Below are 12,990 nucleotides of genomic sequence, written 5' to 3' on the forward strand. Positions count from 1 at the left end.
TATAAATGTTTGCCTATTTGATTTACATTCAGCTTCACTTCCTTTTGAAAAGAATCTCATTTAACAACAATGTTGGGGATGAAATTTCTTTTGATGAGAATGGAGAACTGGTTACAGGACTGGATATTGAGAACTGGGTCACATTCCCAAACCAATCCTTCCATCGAGTGAAAGTTGGGAAGCTGGATCCCTGGGCTGCTGAAGAGAAAAAGTTCACCATTCACGAGGAAGCCATCAACTGGCCCAGAACATTCAACCAGGTAGGTTCTGATTTTTTTTCCTTCAATGATGGGAATTATATCCAGAAAATAACTGTATATCATTTAACAAAGAAATAATATTATAGAGATATTCTTTACAAATAAAAAATTGAGCCTACAGATATGAAACAGGCTAGCTGAAATACCCTTCAGAGAGGGGTGTTTTAGGAATAGAGCATATCGATATTCAGAAAAAGGTTAAAAAGCAAAGAATTCTTGCTGATTTATTTGGCAAACTATTAAAAGCTTAGAAGAACAAAATATAATCAGAATTTAAGAAGGAGTGGACAGGCTACCAAAACGTGTTGGTCCAGATTCAGTGTCAAGTGTACTTGATGAAGGTTCTAAAATAGTACATCATTGGTAGATATTTTAGTTTTGCATTCTGACAATAATGAATGAGCCAAATTGCTTTTATTAGATGTAGTGTAAATATATACATATATACATACACACACACACACATATATACATATACATATACATTTATCTATCTATCTATCTATCTATCTATCTATCTATCTATCTATCTATTTTAAACCAGTCATGCTATAAAGAATGGATTGCTAATGAACTAAATAAAATATATTATTCTAATCATTCTGCTCCAGCCATTAAAAATGAGACTATTTCTTCTATAATTAGGAAGATACATGGAATGTCCATATCCTCCAAGAATGTCTGCAGGAGTTGTGGGTTGGAGACATTGCTTCCTGAGAGGGTGGTTCCAGTCTATGGGTGTGGGGAGGAGAGATGAACCCAGTGGCTGCTTCCATAAGGGTGCCATCAGGTTTGGTTCTCTCTTTCCATTATTCAACTTCAACATAAAGATGGACCGAAGTATCATCATATTCTGAGAATCAGGTGTTCAGAAGCCTTCTTTTTGGGCTGTTTCTCATGAATGCCAGATCTTCCTGCAGTAATATTCCCTGCAATAATAATAACATCCTGTAACAATTTCATGTTGAATCTGGTAGGAGAGGACAGTCCCAGTATGAATGGTCAAGGGGGGAGATGTTCCCTCTTGCAAATGTGCGCATCCCAGTTTTGGGTGTGGCATTCATTGCAAAGCCATGGCAGGAAAGGAAGAACCTGGAATGTGGGAAACTCTGTTGGAGACCAGAGGCACTGTTCCCCAAGTAATTGGGTGTGATGTCGTTTCTGAAGTTGGGCTCACAGGAAAGGCTGCCACTGCACTTTCTTTGAAGTTTGTGATCACTTTTCAGGATGCCCTCTTTTAGCTCTAACATCTTCACCTGATTGCTATTCTCTTGTAAATGCATTCATTATAACCCAGAGAACTGCATTAGATTCTATATTTTAAAATAAGCCTAAAATATGTTAATTTCTCTTTCATTTTATTTAAAATGTCTCTATTATACACAGCAAGAGATAAAGTGACTGGAAAAACTATTTCAGCTATGATGAGTCCCATTGAGCTAACTTCAGCATGGTCTAAGCCTAAAATATTTCCCAGCTTAGAAGAAACTAGTTTACATATAAAATTAGTATAACGAGGGGAAAAAAAATCAATTTTTTAATAGCTTTGATGATGCTGTTGATGTGAAAAATCAGCTCCTTAATATTGGCATCCTTGATTTGCCGAATATCAATCTATTATGATTTTTAAGCTTTTTAAAAAAAATATCTGATTGAAAGCTAACAGTTTTCTTCTTCTTTCACTTGTTGGGCAGACCCTACCTCTTTCAGTGTGTACTGAGAGCTGCCTCCCTGGTTACTTCAGGAGAAAGCAGGAGGGGAAGCCGTTTTGCTGCTATGATTGTCTTCCATGTCCCAAAAGGAAAATTTCAAGAGAGAAGGGTAAGAAGCTTCATGAACAGGTTTACTTGATTACTGATCTTTTTAAACTTTAGTATAACTCTTTCTATATGTTTGTATATATGTATCTATGTATGTGTGTGTGTGTGTGTTTGTATGTATGTATGTATGTGTGTGTATGTATGTGTGTGTATGTATGTGTGTATGTATGTATTATGTCTGTGTGTACATATGTATGCATGTATTATGTCTGTATGTATGTGTATGTATGTGTGTGTGTGTGTGTGTGTGTATATATATATATATATATATATATATATATATATATATATAGTTTACAGAATAATTCAAGCAATTAATAGATTTCATCAAAAGATAATACTTGGTGGATCAAAATAATATTAAAGAAAAACAATATAAATAAAGAAAAACAACATAGAACACCAAGAAAGTGATGCAATATCCCATAGACTCCCTCTGCTATTAGATTAGCTAGCTCGCTTCTACCTAGTGCAAAGCCTTGTTGAAGCAATCTTAGAAAAGGAACAAAATCAAACAGAAAGGAACTGATACCAACACAATCCTTTATATTTATTTTTAGATATATAATTTTCAGTAATACAGTCTAGAGACTCATATAGCAAATTGTACCCAAAAAGACATGACACAAAAATAGAACACGATAAATAAATAGACAAAACGTAAGGCACACAGGAATAACTGGGAAAAAAGGATCCCTTAAGAGAAAAAAAAAATGACATTCTAACCTCCGATTACTAAATCCTAACTGCAGTGGTAGAAAGTGAAATGGATAATAGCAGCCTAGGATACTAAAGTACATAGTAATGCAATGACGATAGAAAATAAGCATAAAAAATGATATGCTTACATTCCAGACATGCATGATTGTTCTGAGTGCCCAGAAGATCAATATCCAAATAAGGACCAAGAGTCATGTCTTCCCAAGAAAATATCTTTCTTATCCTATGAAGAACCGACTGGAATAACTCTAGTCATTCTGGCACTTTTTCTCTCTCTCTGCACAGTAGTGGTGCTGGCAACATTTTTGAAGTATCACAATACTCCCATTGTCAAGGCCAATAACAGAAGCCTCACCTACGTCCTACTCCTCTCCCTCCTCCTCTGCTTCCTTTGCTCGCTGCAGTTCCTCGTTGCACCTGGCAATATAATATGTCTCCTCCGACAAATCAGTTTTGGCATCATCTTCTCAGTGGCTGTGTCTTCAGTGCTGGCAAAAACCATCACTGTGGTTCTGGCTTTCATGGCCACCAAGCCAGGATCCAGGATGAGGAAGTGGCTGGGAAGAGGACTGGCCATCTCCATTGTTCTTTCTTGTTCCCTGATTCAAGCAGGCATCTGCACAGTGTGGGTCTTCACATTTCCTCCTTTCCCTGATGTTGACACCCATTCAGAAATTGAGGACATCATCCTGCAGTGCAATGAAGGCTCAGCTACCATGTTCTACTGTGTCCTGGGCTACATGGGCTTTCTGGCAGCTGCCAGTTTCACAGTAGCTTTCTTCTCCAGGAAGCTCCCCAGCAGTTTCAATGAGGCCAAATGTCTCACGTTCAGCATGCTGATCTTTTGCAGCGTGTGGCTCTCCTTTGTTCCATCCTACCTGAGCACCAAAGGGAAATACATGGTGGCTGTGGAGGTTTTCTCCATTTTGGCCTCTAGTGCTGGGTTGTTAGGCTGCATATATTTCCCCAAATGTTACATAATCCTTGTTAGGCCAGAAGTAAACAATAGAGAACAACTTATCAAGAGAAAACATTAGTAAAAAAACACACGAAATTACCCTTCTCTGTATATCTCTGTTTTACTCACCCTTCTCTGAAATTTCCATTATTTTTATCATTTATATTTATATAAATACTGAAGCATCAAAATACACAGTCTGATTCTGAGTTTCTGATTTTCACTGATTCTGTTTCACAGAATCAGAAGACTTCCTTCCTTTCTTCCTTCCTTCCTTCCTTCCCTCCTTCCTTCCTTCCTTCCCTCCTTCCTTCCTTCCTTCCTCCCTCCCCCCTTCCCTTCCCTTCCCTTCCTTTCACCACTTAACACTTCTTACAAGCAAAGTTCCAACATCCCATATTCCATGGCTGTTACTAAATGGGTCACGGATGCTGCAATTTTAGGAAACAATGTTTGCCAAAATATTTGTGACCACTGTTTGTATCAGTAGCATATGTTTAGTCTCATTTGTACCTTTTATTGCTGGTACGTAATTGTTTTATAATAGCAGCTGTGTACAAGCCAGGAGTTCTGTCTTTCTGGACAGTAAGCCAGGATTTGGGATGCAGAAGTGGGTGGGAAAAAGACTGGTCACCCACATTGTTCTTTTCTGCTCCCTTCTGCTCCCTTATTCAAGTAGACATTTGTATTGTGTGGTTGTCAATTTTTGTCTTATTTTCCAGATGTTGAAATGCATTCAGAAATGGATGAACTTGTACTGATATGCAATGAATGTTCAACCTAGCTACATTGATCACCTTCAGTACTTTGTCCTTTTGCAGTGATATAATGATGTGTCACTTTCAAAAATTAACCTGCATTAAAAAGTACCTATTAGGGAGGAGCTTTAGATTTCTGTAGTCCTCCCATACAACTTACTATTGTGATAAGCAAAAAAATGATACAAGGTTTCTGTTTGTTATTTATTTATATTTTATTTTGTTATTAGATTTATATCCTGTCTTCCATTCAGGTGCTCAAGGAGACATACGTAGTGCTCTTTCCTCCTTTATTTCTCTCCAACCAGTTGAGGTAGGTTGGGCTGAGAGAGAGAGTGTGTGAGGGGCCCAAAGTTACACAGTGAACTTCTTTGGCTGAGGGTGGACTTGAGCCTGGGTCTTCCCACTCCTTGTCCACCCCTTAATCTCTGTACTACTCCAAGTCAAGGCTCATTGTGGTAGAATTTCAAGAAGGGTAAATGTGGAAATCAGAGAGAAATGTGTTGTAAAATATGAATGAGCAAAGGCTCCATTCCAGAAATATATTCAAGGACAAAATGTTGGAAACCAATGCATCTTAGGAAGAGGAAAAGAAATCCTGATATTAGAGCTATACTGGATCACTGTGTAAGAAATATTGCTGCAACAGATTTGAGCAGACTCAAGAAACCTCACTGCCATTTACATTAGAGAAGAAAAAAGCCTTAGTATTTCTGGCAAATCATTCCTCACATTGTGCCCTTTCCCCCAACATTTCAGTCTTAAGTTGACAAGAGAGAGCCAGTTTGGTGTAGTGGTTAAGGCACCAGGTTAGAAACCGGGAAGCCGTGAGTTCCAATCCCAGTTGGGTGACCTTGGGCCAGTCACTCTCTCTCAGCCCTAGTGTTGGAAGAAAATCTTACCAGGTCTGTTCCAAGCTGGGAATAAATGAATTCAGGCAATTGCTTGAACAGAGGTAAACTTTATTGTCCAAGAGCATGAAATACAGAGCAATCTCCTGTCGGAGGTGGCTGCACCATTTTCCCCACAAGCCCATTATATAGGAGAGCTTGGCTATTGTTATGTGGAAGTGTTCCTGTCCTCTAGGAACTTCTGAGAAAGAACACTTGTCCGGTTTCTTGGAAAGGCGTGCTCTCACGGAATACTAGGCAAGTGCCTAGTATTAGTAAAAATTTCCTTTGTGCTTGTCAGGATCACTCCCATTTGGGTAGAAACGTATCAGTCACTGAATCCATTCCTCCTTTCTTCCCCATTGTGGCATCTTAGTGAAGCAGTAAAAATCGATACCTTTATTTCTTTTTTTATTGGATCAAAAAATATGGATAACAGATATTTTTAAACATTAATGAAAGATAATTTTGAAAATTTCTGAAGTGCAACCCTTTCCTACTTCCCCCTCTATAACTGTTTAATTTTAAATTTTGGGACAAAAATTAGACGAATTAGATCTTCCCTGATAAGCCATATCTCTAATAACAATTTAGGGAAATATATGTTAACAGTCCCTGCCAAAACTAATGCAAAATATATATGCGTTAAGTAAAACCTTTTTCCCTTAATGTGATATGCTCTGAATTATAAACTCTTAGAAAAAGGGCTTTATTGGACTATTATACATATTGTTATTAAAAGTTAGTAGACTACTGTTGAACCATTTTTGATCTAGGATGCTATATGAACAAATTAGAGATAAAATTATCTGGAAGGAACACCATAACGTTATACTTAGGAAGACTGTGCCCCTTAAGGGATGTTGGCAGAGTGCTAGGAAAGCATTTGGCCCAGGAGAGATCAGAAAAGTCACACACCAGGCATTTCTATAAAAAAATATTTTTATTTACAGAAAACAAACATATTTAAAGGCTGTTTGCTGAGAGGAGAGATTTCTCTCAGCTGCATATTCTCTGCAAGCCTACACAGAAGGGAAACTGAAACTAAAAAAAAGTCCAGGCAAGTTCTTCCCTTAGGCAATGCAACCATTAACACGTGAAAAGGGGACAATTAAATTCAACCTCTTCACCCAGCCAAAATGATTTGTTACCATAGCAACCTTAATCTGTAGTAGAAAACATATTAACACTCCCCTTTTTATACTACAGAATAAGATGCAAACCAATTTTCTTTGACAACTCTGTCTTTCCATTCACAATATTTTAACATTATCTCCCCTTTGGTTTAACAGAAAGCTACCATCCTTCTTCCTGTATATTTCTAAACATAGGTAATTTGTTACAATTCCAAGGCTTTTTAATATGAAATGGCTTTTCATACAGGCTTCAAAATCAAGCCTGTGTTTTCAGCCTGAAAACGTGATGGAGGAACGCCTTTATTACTTCTCTGAGATCTGCGAGGTAATACAGGGCTTAAATTTTGACTCCTATCATTTTCCTGAGAAGCATCTGTCTCATCAGACAGATCTTCAGTTTGCTTTTCTGGTTTAATGTCCTTATCAGGCAAAAGATCACCATCAGCAAGTCCTTGCTGTTCTGTTGTGGTAGTCAGATCAACTGGAGAGCTAGAGTTTAATCTCCCCCACTTTTGTTCAGCAAAAGAAGCACTTTTGCTAAATATTAATTTCTCTCCCATTATGAACCTGTAGCTCCTTTGGCTTTGTTCATAGCCAACAAAGATGGCTTTCTTTGTTGTGGGGCCTCCTTTCCTTCTCTGTTGTTTTGGAATATGAACCCAAGCAGTGCTACCAAACACTCTAAGATGGTTTACCTTTGGTTTCACACCATAAAACAAATGGAATGGAGTGTCCTGAATCACAGAGTTATACAATCTGTTTTGTACATAACAGGCAGTAGATATTGCCTCTCCCCAATACTTAAAAGATAAATGGGAATCTTTTAGCATGCATTCCATCGCATTTTGCAAGGTTCTGCCCTTTCTTTCAGCAACACCATTTTGCTGAGGGGTGTAAGGGTTAGAAAGAATTTGTTCTATCCCCTTTTCCACTAGGAACCTTCTGAATTTGTGAGAAAGGTATTCTCCTCCTCTATCACATTGGAGTGCAGATACAGGCCTAGGGAATTTTCCATTTGCCCATGTCACAAAACTTTTAAATTTCTCAAATGCCTCATCTTTATGTTTTAAGATGTAGATACATGTGTATCTTGAGAAATCATCAGTTATGGTCATTGCATACCTTGCTTGTCCAAGACTTGGAGCAAAAGAACCAATAATGTCAGAGTGTACAACTTCCAAAGGTCTAGTTGTAACTCTGTCACTGTGCTTACTCACAGCAGCTTTTAGTGTTTTGCATTCTTTGCAAATTACACAATCTAAGTATTTGTCACAGGGTTTTATCTTTAGGTCAGCACACAGCTGTAGCATTTGTGCTATACACTTGAAATTAGCATGACCAAATCTCCTGTGCATCAGGTGTACACATTGGTCATGATATGGCGTGTTGCCAACTGCAGCCTTGCAGCTTGGCTTCCTTGCATTTTGCACCATGTACAAGGAGTCTTTTAATATACCAGTAGCACACAATTTTCCATTTTTACATATCTCAACCATTTTTTCTTAAATGTTATGATATACCCTGTTGCAGCCAATTCTGCCATAGATAAAAGGTTTGACTGTAAATTTGGCACATACAACACACCTTTTACAGTTTCTCCCAAGCAGGATAAATATAAAAACCTTGTCCCATAATTTTGGTCACAGACCCATCAGCCAAAGATACACTTTGTCTGTTTGTTTTAGACAGTGACACAAAAGAGCTTTTACAATTACATAACTGACAATTGGCCCCAGAATCTAACACCCATACATCAGAATTAGCCTTCTCATCAACCTGTGCAATTTGGGTTGTCTGAAGAGCCTTCTTCTGTGTTGCCCTTGTGTTCTTCTTCTCTGTCTTTCTACTCTTGGGTCTCAAGGCACAGTCTTTCTGCAAACGTCCAGCTGAACCACAAGTGAAGCATCGCTGGCTGGCTAGCGCTGTGGCCTCAGCTTCTGTTCCCTTCTTTTCCCTTGTTTTCTGGTACCACAGCTTTCCAGAAGAGATGGGGGGGGATCTTTCCTCCCTCTTCTCCCATTCAGATAGTAAGAGCTGTGTAACATACAATGGGGTGAGGTCTGCTTCAGGCATAGCCTCCAGGGTACAAATCAGCATGTCCCATGTTTCATTCAGTGAGGACAGGAGGATATAGGATTTTGTGAGAGGTGAAAATTCTATTCCTTTCTCCTGCAACTCAACAAACAGCTCCTGCGCACCAAGCAGTTCGAAAACATGCAAATGTGAGTAGATTAATTGGTACCGCTTCGGCGGGAAGGTAACGGCGTTCCGTGAGTCATGCTGGCCACATGACCCGGAAGTGTCTATGACAACGCCGGCTCCGAGGCTTAGAAACGGAGATGAGCACCGCCCCCTAGAGTCGGACACGACTGGACTTTACGTCAAGGGAAACCTTTACCTTTTAACTTTACACCCTGCTGTTGCCTTTACATACAAGTCTCTCAAAGCATCCCAAAGTTGCTTTGGAGACTGCATACCTCGCACATGGACTAGTTGATTGTCCTCAACTCCCAGGATAATGGTGGCTCTAGCCTGCTCATCCTATCTAAGCCATTCAGCACTGGGATTTTTGGGGGGTTGCTCACCAATTGGCAGCCAAATATTCTCTCTGCGAAGATACATCTCCATCTTCAGGGCCCCATTCAAGTAGTTGGTCTCTGATAGGTGCTCCAGAGGCATAGCTGAGGGCTGGGAGGTAGCCATGGCTTCTTCCTTCTTTTGCAAGTCACCTCAGCTGGCTTCTTTGTCCTATAGACTGGAAGTTGCTGGAAACCAGGTGGCTCCAAAGAAAATCTTCACAGGTCTTTTCTACTTGCCTTTAAATTGTGCATGAGGTATGGAGCTGATTGTTCTATTCTCTCTGGGGTTTTACTGGGCCTACTAGGTTTACTGGGCTGCTTACTGGGCCCATAACCTGTTGGCAGACTGCTAGAAAGCATTTGGCCCAGGAGAGATCAGAAAAGTCACACACCAGGCATTTCTATAAAAATAATTTGATTTACAGAAAACAAACATATTTAAAGGCTGTTTGCTGAGAGGAGAGATTTCTCTCAGCTGCATATTCTCTGCAAGCCTACACAGAAGGGAAACGGAAACTAAAAAAGTCCAGGCAAGTTCTTCCCTTAGGCAATGCAACCATTAACACGTGAAAAGAGGACAATTAAATTCATCCTCTTCACCCAGACAAAATTATTAGTTACCATAGTAACCTTAATCTGTAGTAGAGAACATATTAACAAGGAAACCATTTTGAACTATACTGTAGTTCTATACATTAACCATGCCCTTCTTTTTTTATAAATGTTTGCCTATTTGATTTACATTCAGCTTCACTTCCTTTTGAAAAGAATCTTATTTAACAACAATGTTGGGGATGAAATTTCTTTTGATGAGAATGGAGAACTGGTTACAGGACTGGATATTGAGAACTGGGTCACATTCCCCAATCAATCCTTCCATCGAGTGAAAGCTGGGAAGCTGGATCCCTTGGTTGATGAGAAAAAGTTCACCATTCATGAGGAAGCCATCACTTGGCCCAGAACTTTCAACCAGGTAGGTTCTGAATTTTTTCCTTCAGTGATGGGAATGATATCCTAAAAATAACTGGACATCATTTAATAGAGAAATAATATTATAGAGATATTATTTACAAATAAAAAATTGATCTTTTAGATATGAAACCGGCTATTTGAAATACCCTTCAGGGAACAGTATTTTAGGAATACTGTCTGTTACCCCCAACAGATCCCTGAATTGGCCCACACAGCTTGGTGTGAATCTGCTCCAGAGGCTACTTGAAGCACCTGGTGCTTTGTTTTGGAATTGCAGGCCTAGTGGCCTTCCCTGTATGCAGGCTTTGTGGCTTGCATCAGTCTTACCACAGTCCTTGCTTGCCAATACATTTTTCTTCATCTGAAGAATTGCATTTGAATTTCTGTGGTCAAATGTTCTCTCCCAGGAAGTGGCACTGTTGTCCTCCTTTCTTCAGTGACTAGCCATGCATATCCTGCCTGGCCTTTCACAATTGAGAAAAATCAAACCTTGATCTAGGAATCCTGTTAAAAAGACTCCCTTTTGATCAATTATTTCACATCTGTCACCCTTAAATTGAAAGATATGCCCCTTCTTCCTGAGGGCGCATGCACTTATCAGGTTCATTCTCAGTCCTGGAACATACAAAATGTTAGTTGCAATCATATTTTGCTGTGTGGTTCCATTTCCACACCTTAGGAGGTTGTGCCCCTCCCCTTCTACTGGGATTGTTCTTCCATCAGCAAACTGATTTCTTCCTTTGAACTTGGGTTCAATTAAATAAAGAAAGAAGGATCATTAATCATGTGCATACTGCATCCACTGTCTATAATAAAAGAACCACAACTTTGTTAATGGCTGAAAATGCAACAAAAGTTGTTTCTGGAGCCTTTTCCCTGTTGGTTTTCTGATCTGCCTTCCTGGCCCAACATTTTTTCTTTAAATGCCCACTCTTGCACTTGATGGCTTTCTTTGTCTTTGAAGCACATTTCCACCTCTGACCTCCATCTTTGCCCTGAGGCTTTGAAAAATAGCTTGCCTCTTAAAGGGTCTGTTTTACATTTGAATATAAAGTCTGCCTGGAATGCTCAGATTTTAATTGTTGAATTAAATTTGAGAGAAGCTAAGTAGAATTTCTGTAACTTGAAGCAAATCTTGAGAAACTTTGAGAGATCCTAATAAAAATCCAACTTGAATTCTATTATACAAAATTGCATCATTACAAGCAAGCTTGTGCAATAATGACTGTACTCTTGAAATATGCTTATCAATATCTCCATCTGGTTGCAGCTTTCTGTTGGATAATTCTCTCACCAAATTAACAAACTGGTAGTCTCCTTCTTCCCCAAAGAGTTTAAACAATTCCTCAACCATTCCTTTTGCAGTCTCTCTGTGCTGCATCTCCACCAACATTAATCCATACAAGAAACTCATAATTAGTCCATGCAGTTTCAGGTCAGTGGCTGCCTAGTTTGCATAGTTTTCTGAATCTAGACTAGGAGGATCTTACTTTAAAATATTATACAGATTCAGAATCTTTGCCTGCCTCTCCACACAAATTCTCCAGGGATAAAGCACTCCTGGTTTGAGTTTAAAAGTCACTAAATTGTAAGGCAGAACACTGGCAATCTTGTCTAAGCAAAAGGATTTAAAAATCATTTTATTTTATTTTATTTCATTTTATGCTTACGGCTATTTGTTTTGTGTAAGATAACCCCTCAGTAGCTAGACTGAGTATTCTCTCAAAAACAAAAATGTTCATAGAAACAAAACAACCCCCCCACCAAAAAAAAATATACATATTTCTGGAAACCTGGGCCCATAACCCGATGAATCCAATTCAGTGGCCTGCTAGAACCACTGAAATGGAGCAGAGCTTGTAACACAGCTGAGAAGTTGCCACAGAAAAAGAAAATTATCTTAGATAGCTTCAATGAGCATGCCAGAGAAACACAGGTTATGGATCTTACACACTCAGCACCCCAAGCATAAAGAATTACATGCTTAGACATACAAGGTGGAGAATAAAAATAATTTCTTACTGACTTTATTGTTGCTTGTTCTGTTACGTCCATCTTGATGGAAAAGATGAAGCTCCTTTGTTCTTCTTTTCTTTCTAAATTCTTAATTTTGCCCTAAACTCTCAGCCCTACAGCTGCCAAGTGCTGTGTTGAAGAAAGGGGAATTCCAGACCCACCACATGGTGTCCAGAATGGAGGACAGCATCACACATCTGTCTGCTTGTTTCTGGTAGAGAAGAAGGAAGAGAGGGAAAGGAAATGAGAGTAGGAACAAACAACTTCCTCAGAGTTGCACTGTGGGACAACTCAATTTACATTTTAATTCACATGAAAATGAGGCATGCTGGATTTGCCAGACTTCCAACAATAGAACAAGAAAAAACATCCATTCTTCAATAGCTTTGATGATGATGTTGATGAGAAAAATCAACTCCTTAATATAGGAATCCTTGATTTGCTGTGTATTAATCTATTATGATTTTTTCATCTTTTTTTTCAAAAATCTGACTGAATGCTAACATTTTTATTGGTATTTAACTTGTTGGGCAGACCCTACCTCTTTCAGTGTGTTTCAGAGCTGCCTCCCAGGTTACGTCAGTAGAAAGCAGGAGGGACAATCAGTTTGCTGCTATGATTGCCTTCCATGTCCAAAAAGGAAAATTTCAAGCCAGAAGGGGAAGAAGCATCATGAACAGGTTTACTTCATTATTGACTATTTAAACTTTAGTATATCTCTTTCGGCAAGATGGATAGATGATATTCTAGAGGTGACGGATTCGTCCCTGGGGGAGCTGGGGGTGTTGACAACCAACAGGAAGCTCTGGTGTGAGCTGGTCCATGAAGTCACAAAGAGTCAGAAGTGACTGAATGAATAAACAACGAAATACCTCTTTCTA

General features: G+C 39.0%; 1 protein-coding gene across 1 annotated transcript; it reads left to right on the forward strand.

The window, feature by feature from the left end:
* Positions 1-1,684: 1,684 nt before the first annotated feature.
* LOC134496716 (vomeronasal type-2 receptor 26-like) lies at positions 1,685-3,837 on the forward strand. The gene is made up of 3 exons (XM_063302425.1): positions 1,685-1,768; positions 1,955-2,081; positions 2,936-3,837. The coding sequence occupies exons 1-3, from the start codon at positions 1,685-1,687 to the stop codon at positions 3,835-3,837; spliced, it is 1,113 nt and encodes a 370-aa protein (XP_063158495.1).
* Positions 3,838-12,990: the final 9,153 nt, after the last annotated feature.

Source organism: Candoia aspera, chromosome 4 (assembly GCF_035149785.1).
Source record: "Candoia aspera isolate rCanAsp1 chromosome 4, rCanAsp1.hap2, whole genome shotgun sequence".
Classification (NCBI taxonomy): domain Eukaryota; kingdom Metazoa; phylum Chordata; class Lepidosauria; order Squamata; family Boidae; genus Candoia; species Candoia aspera.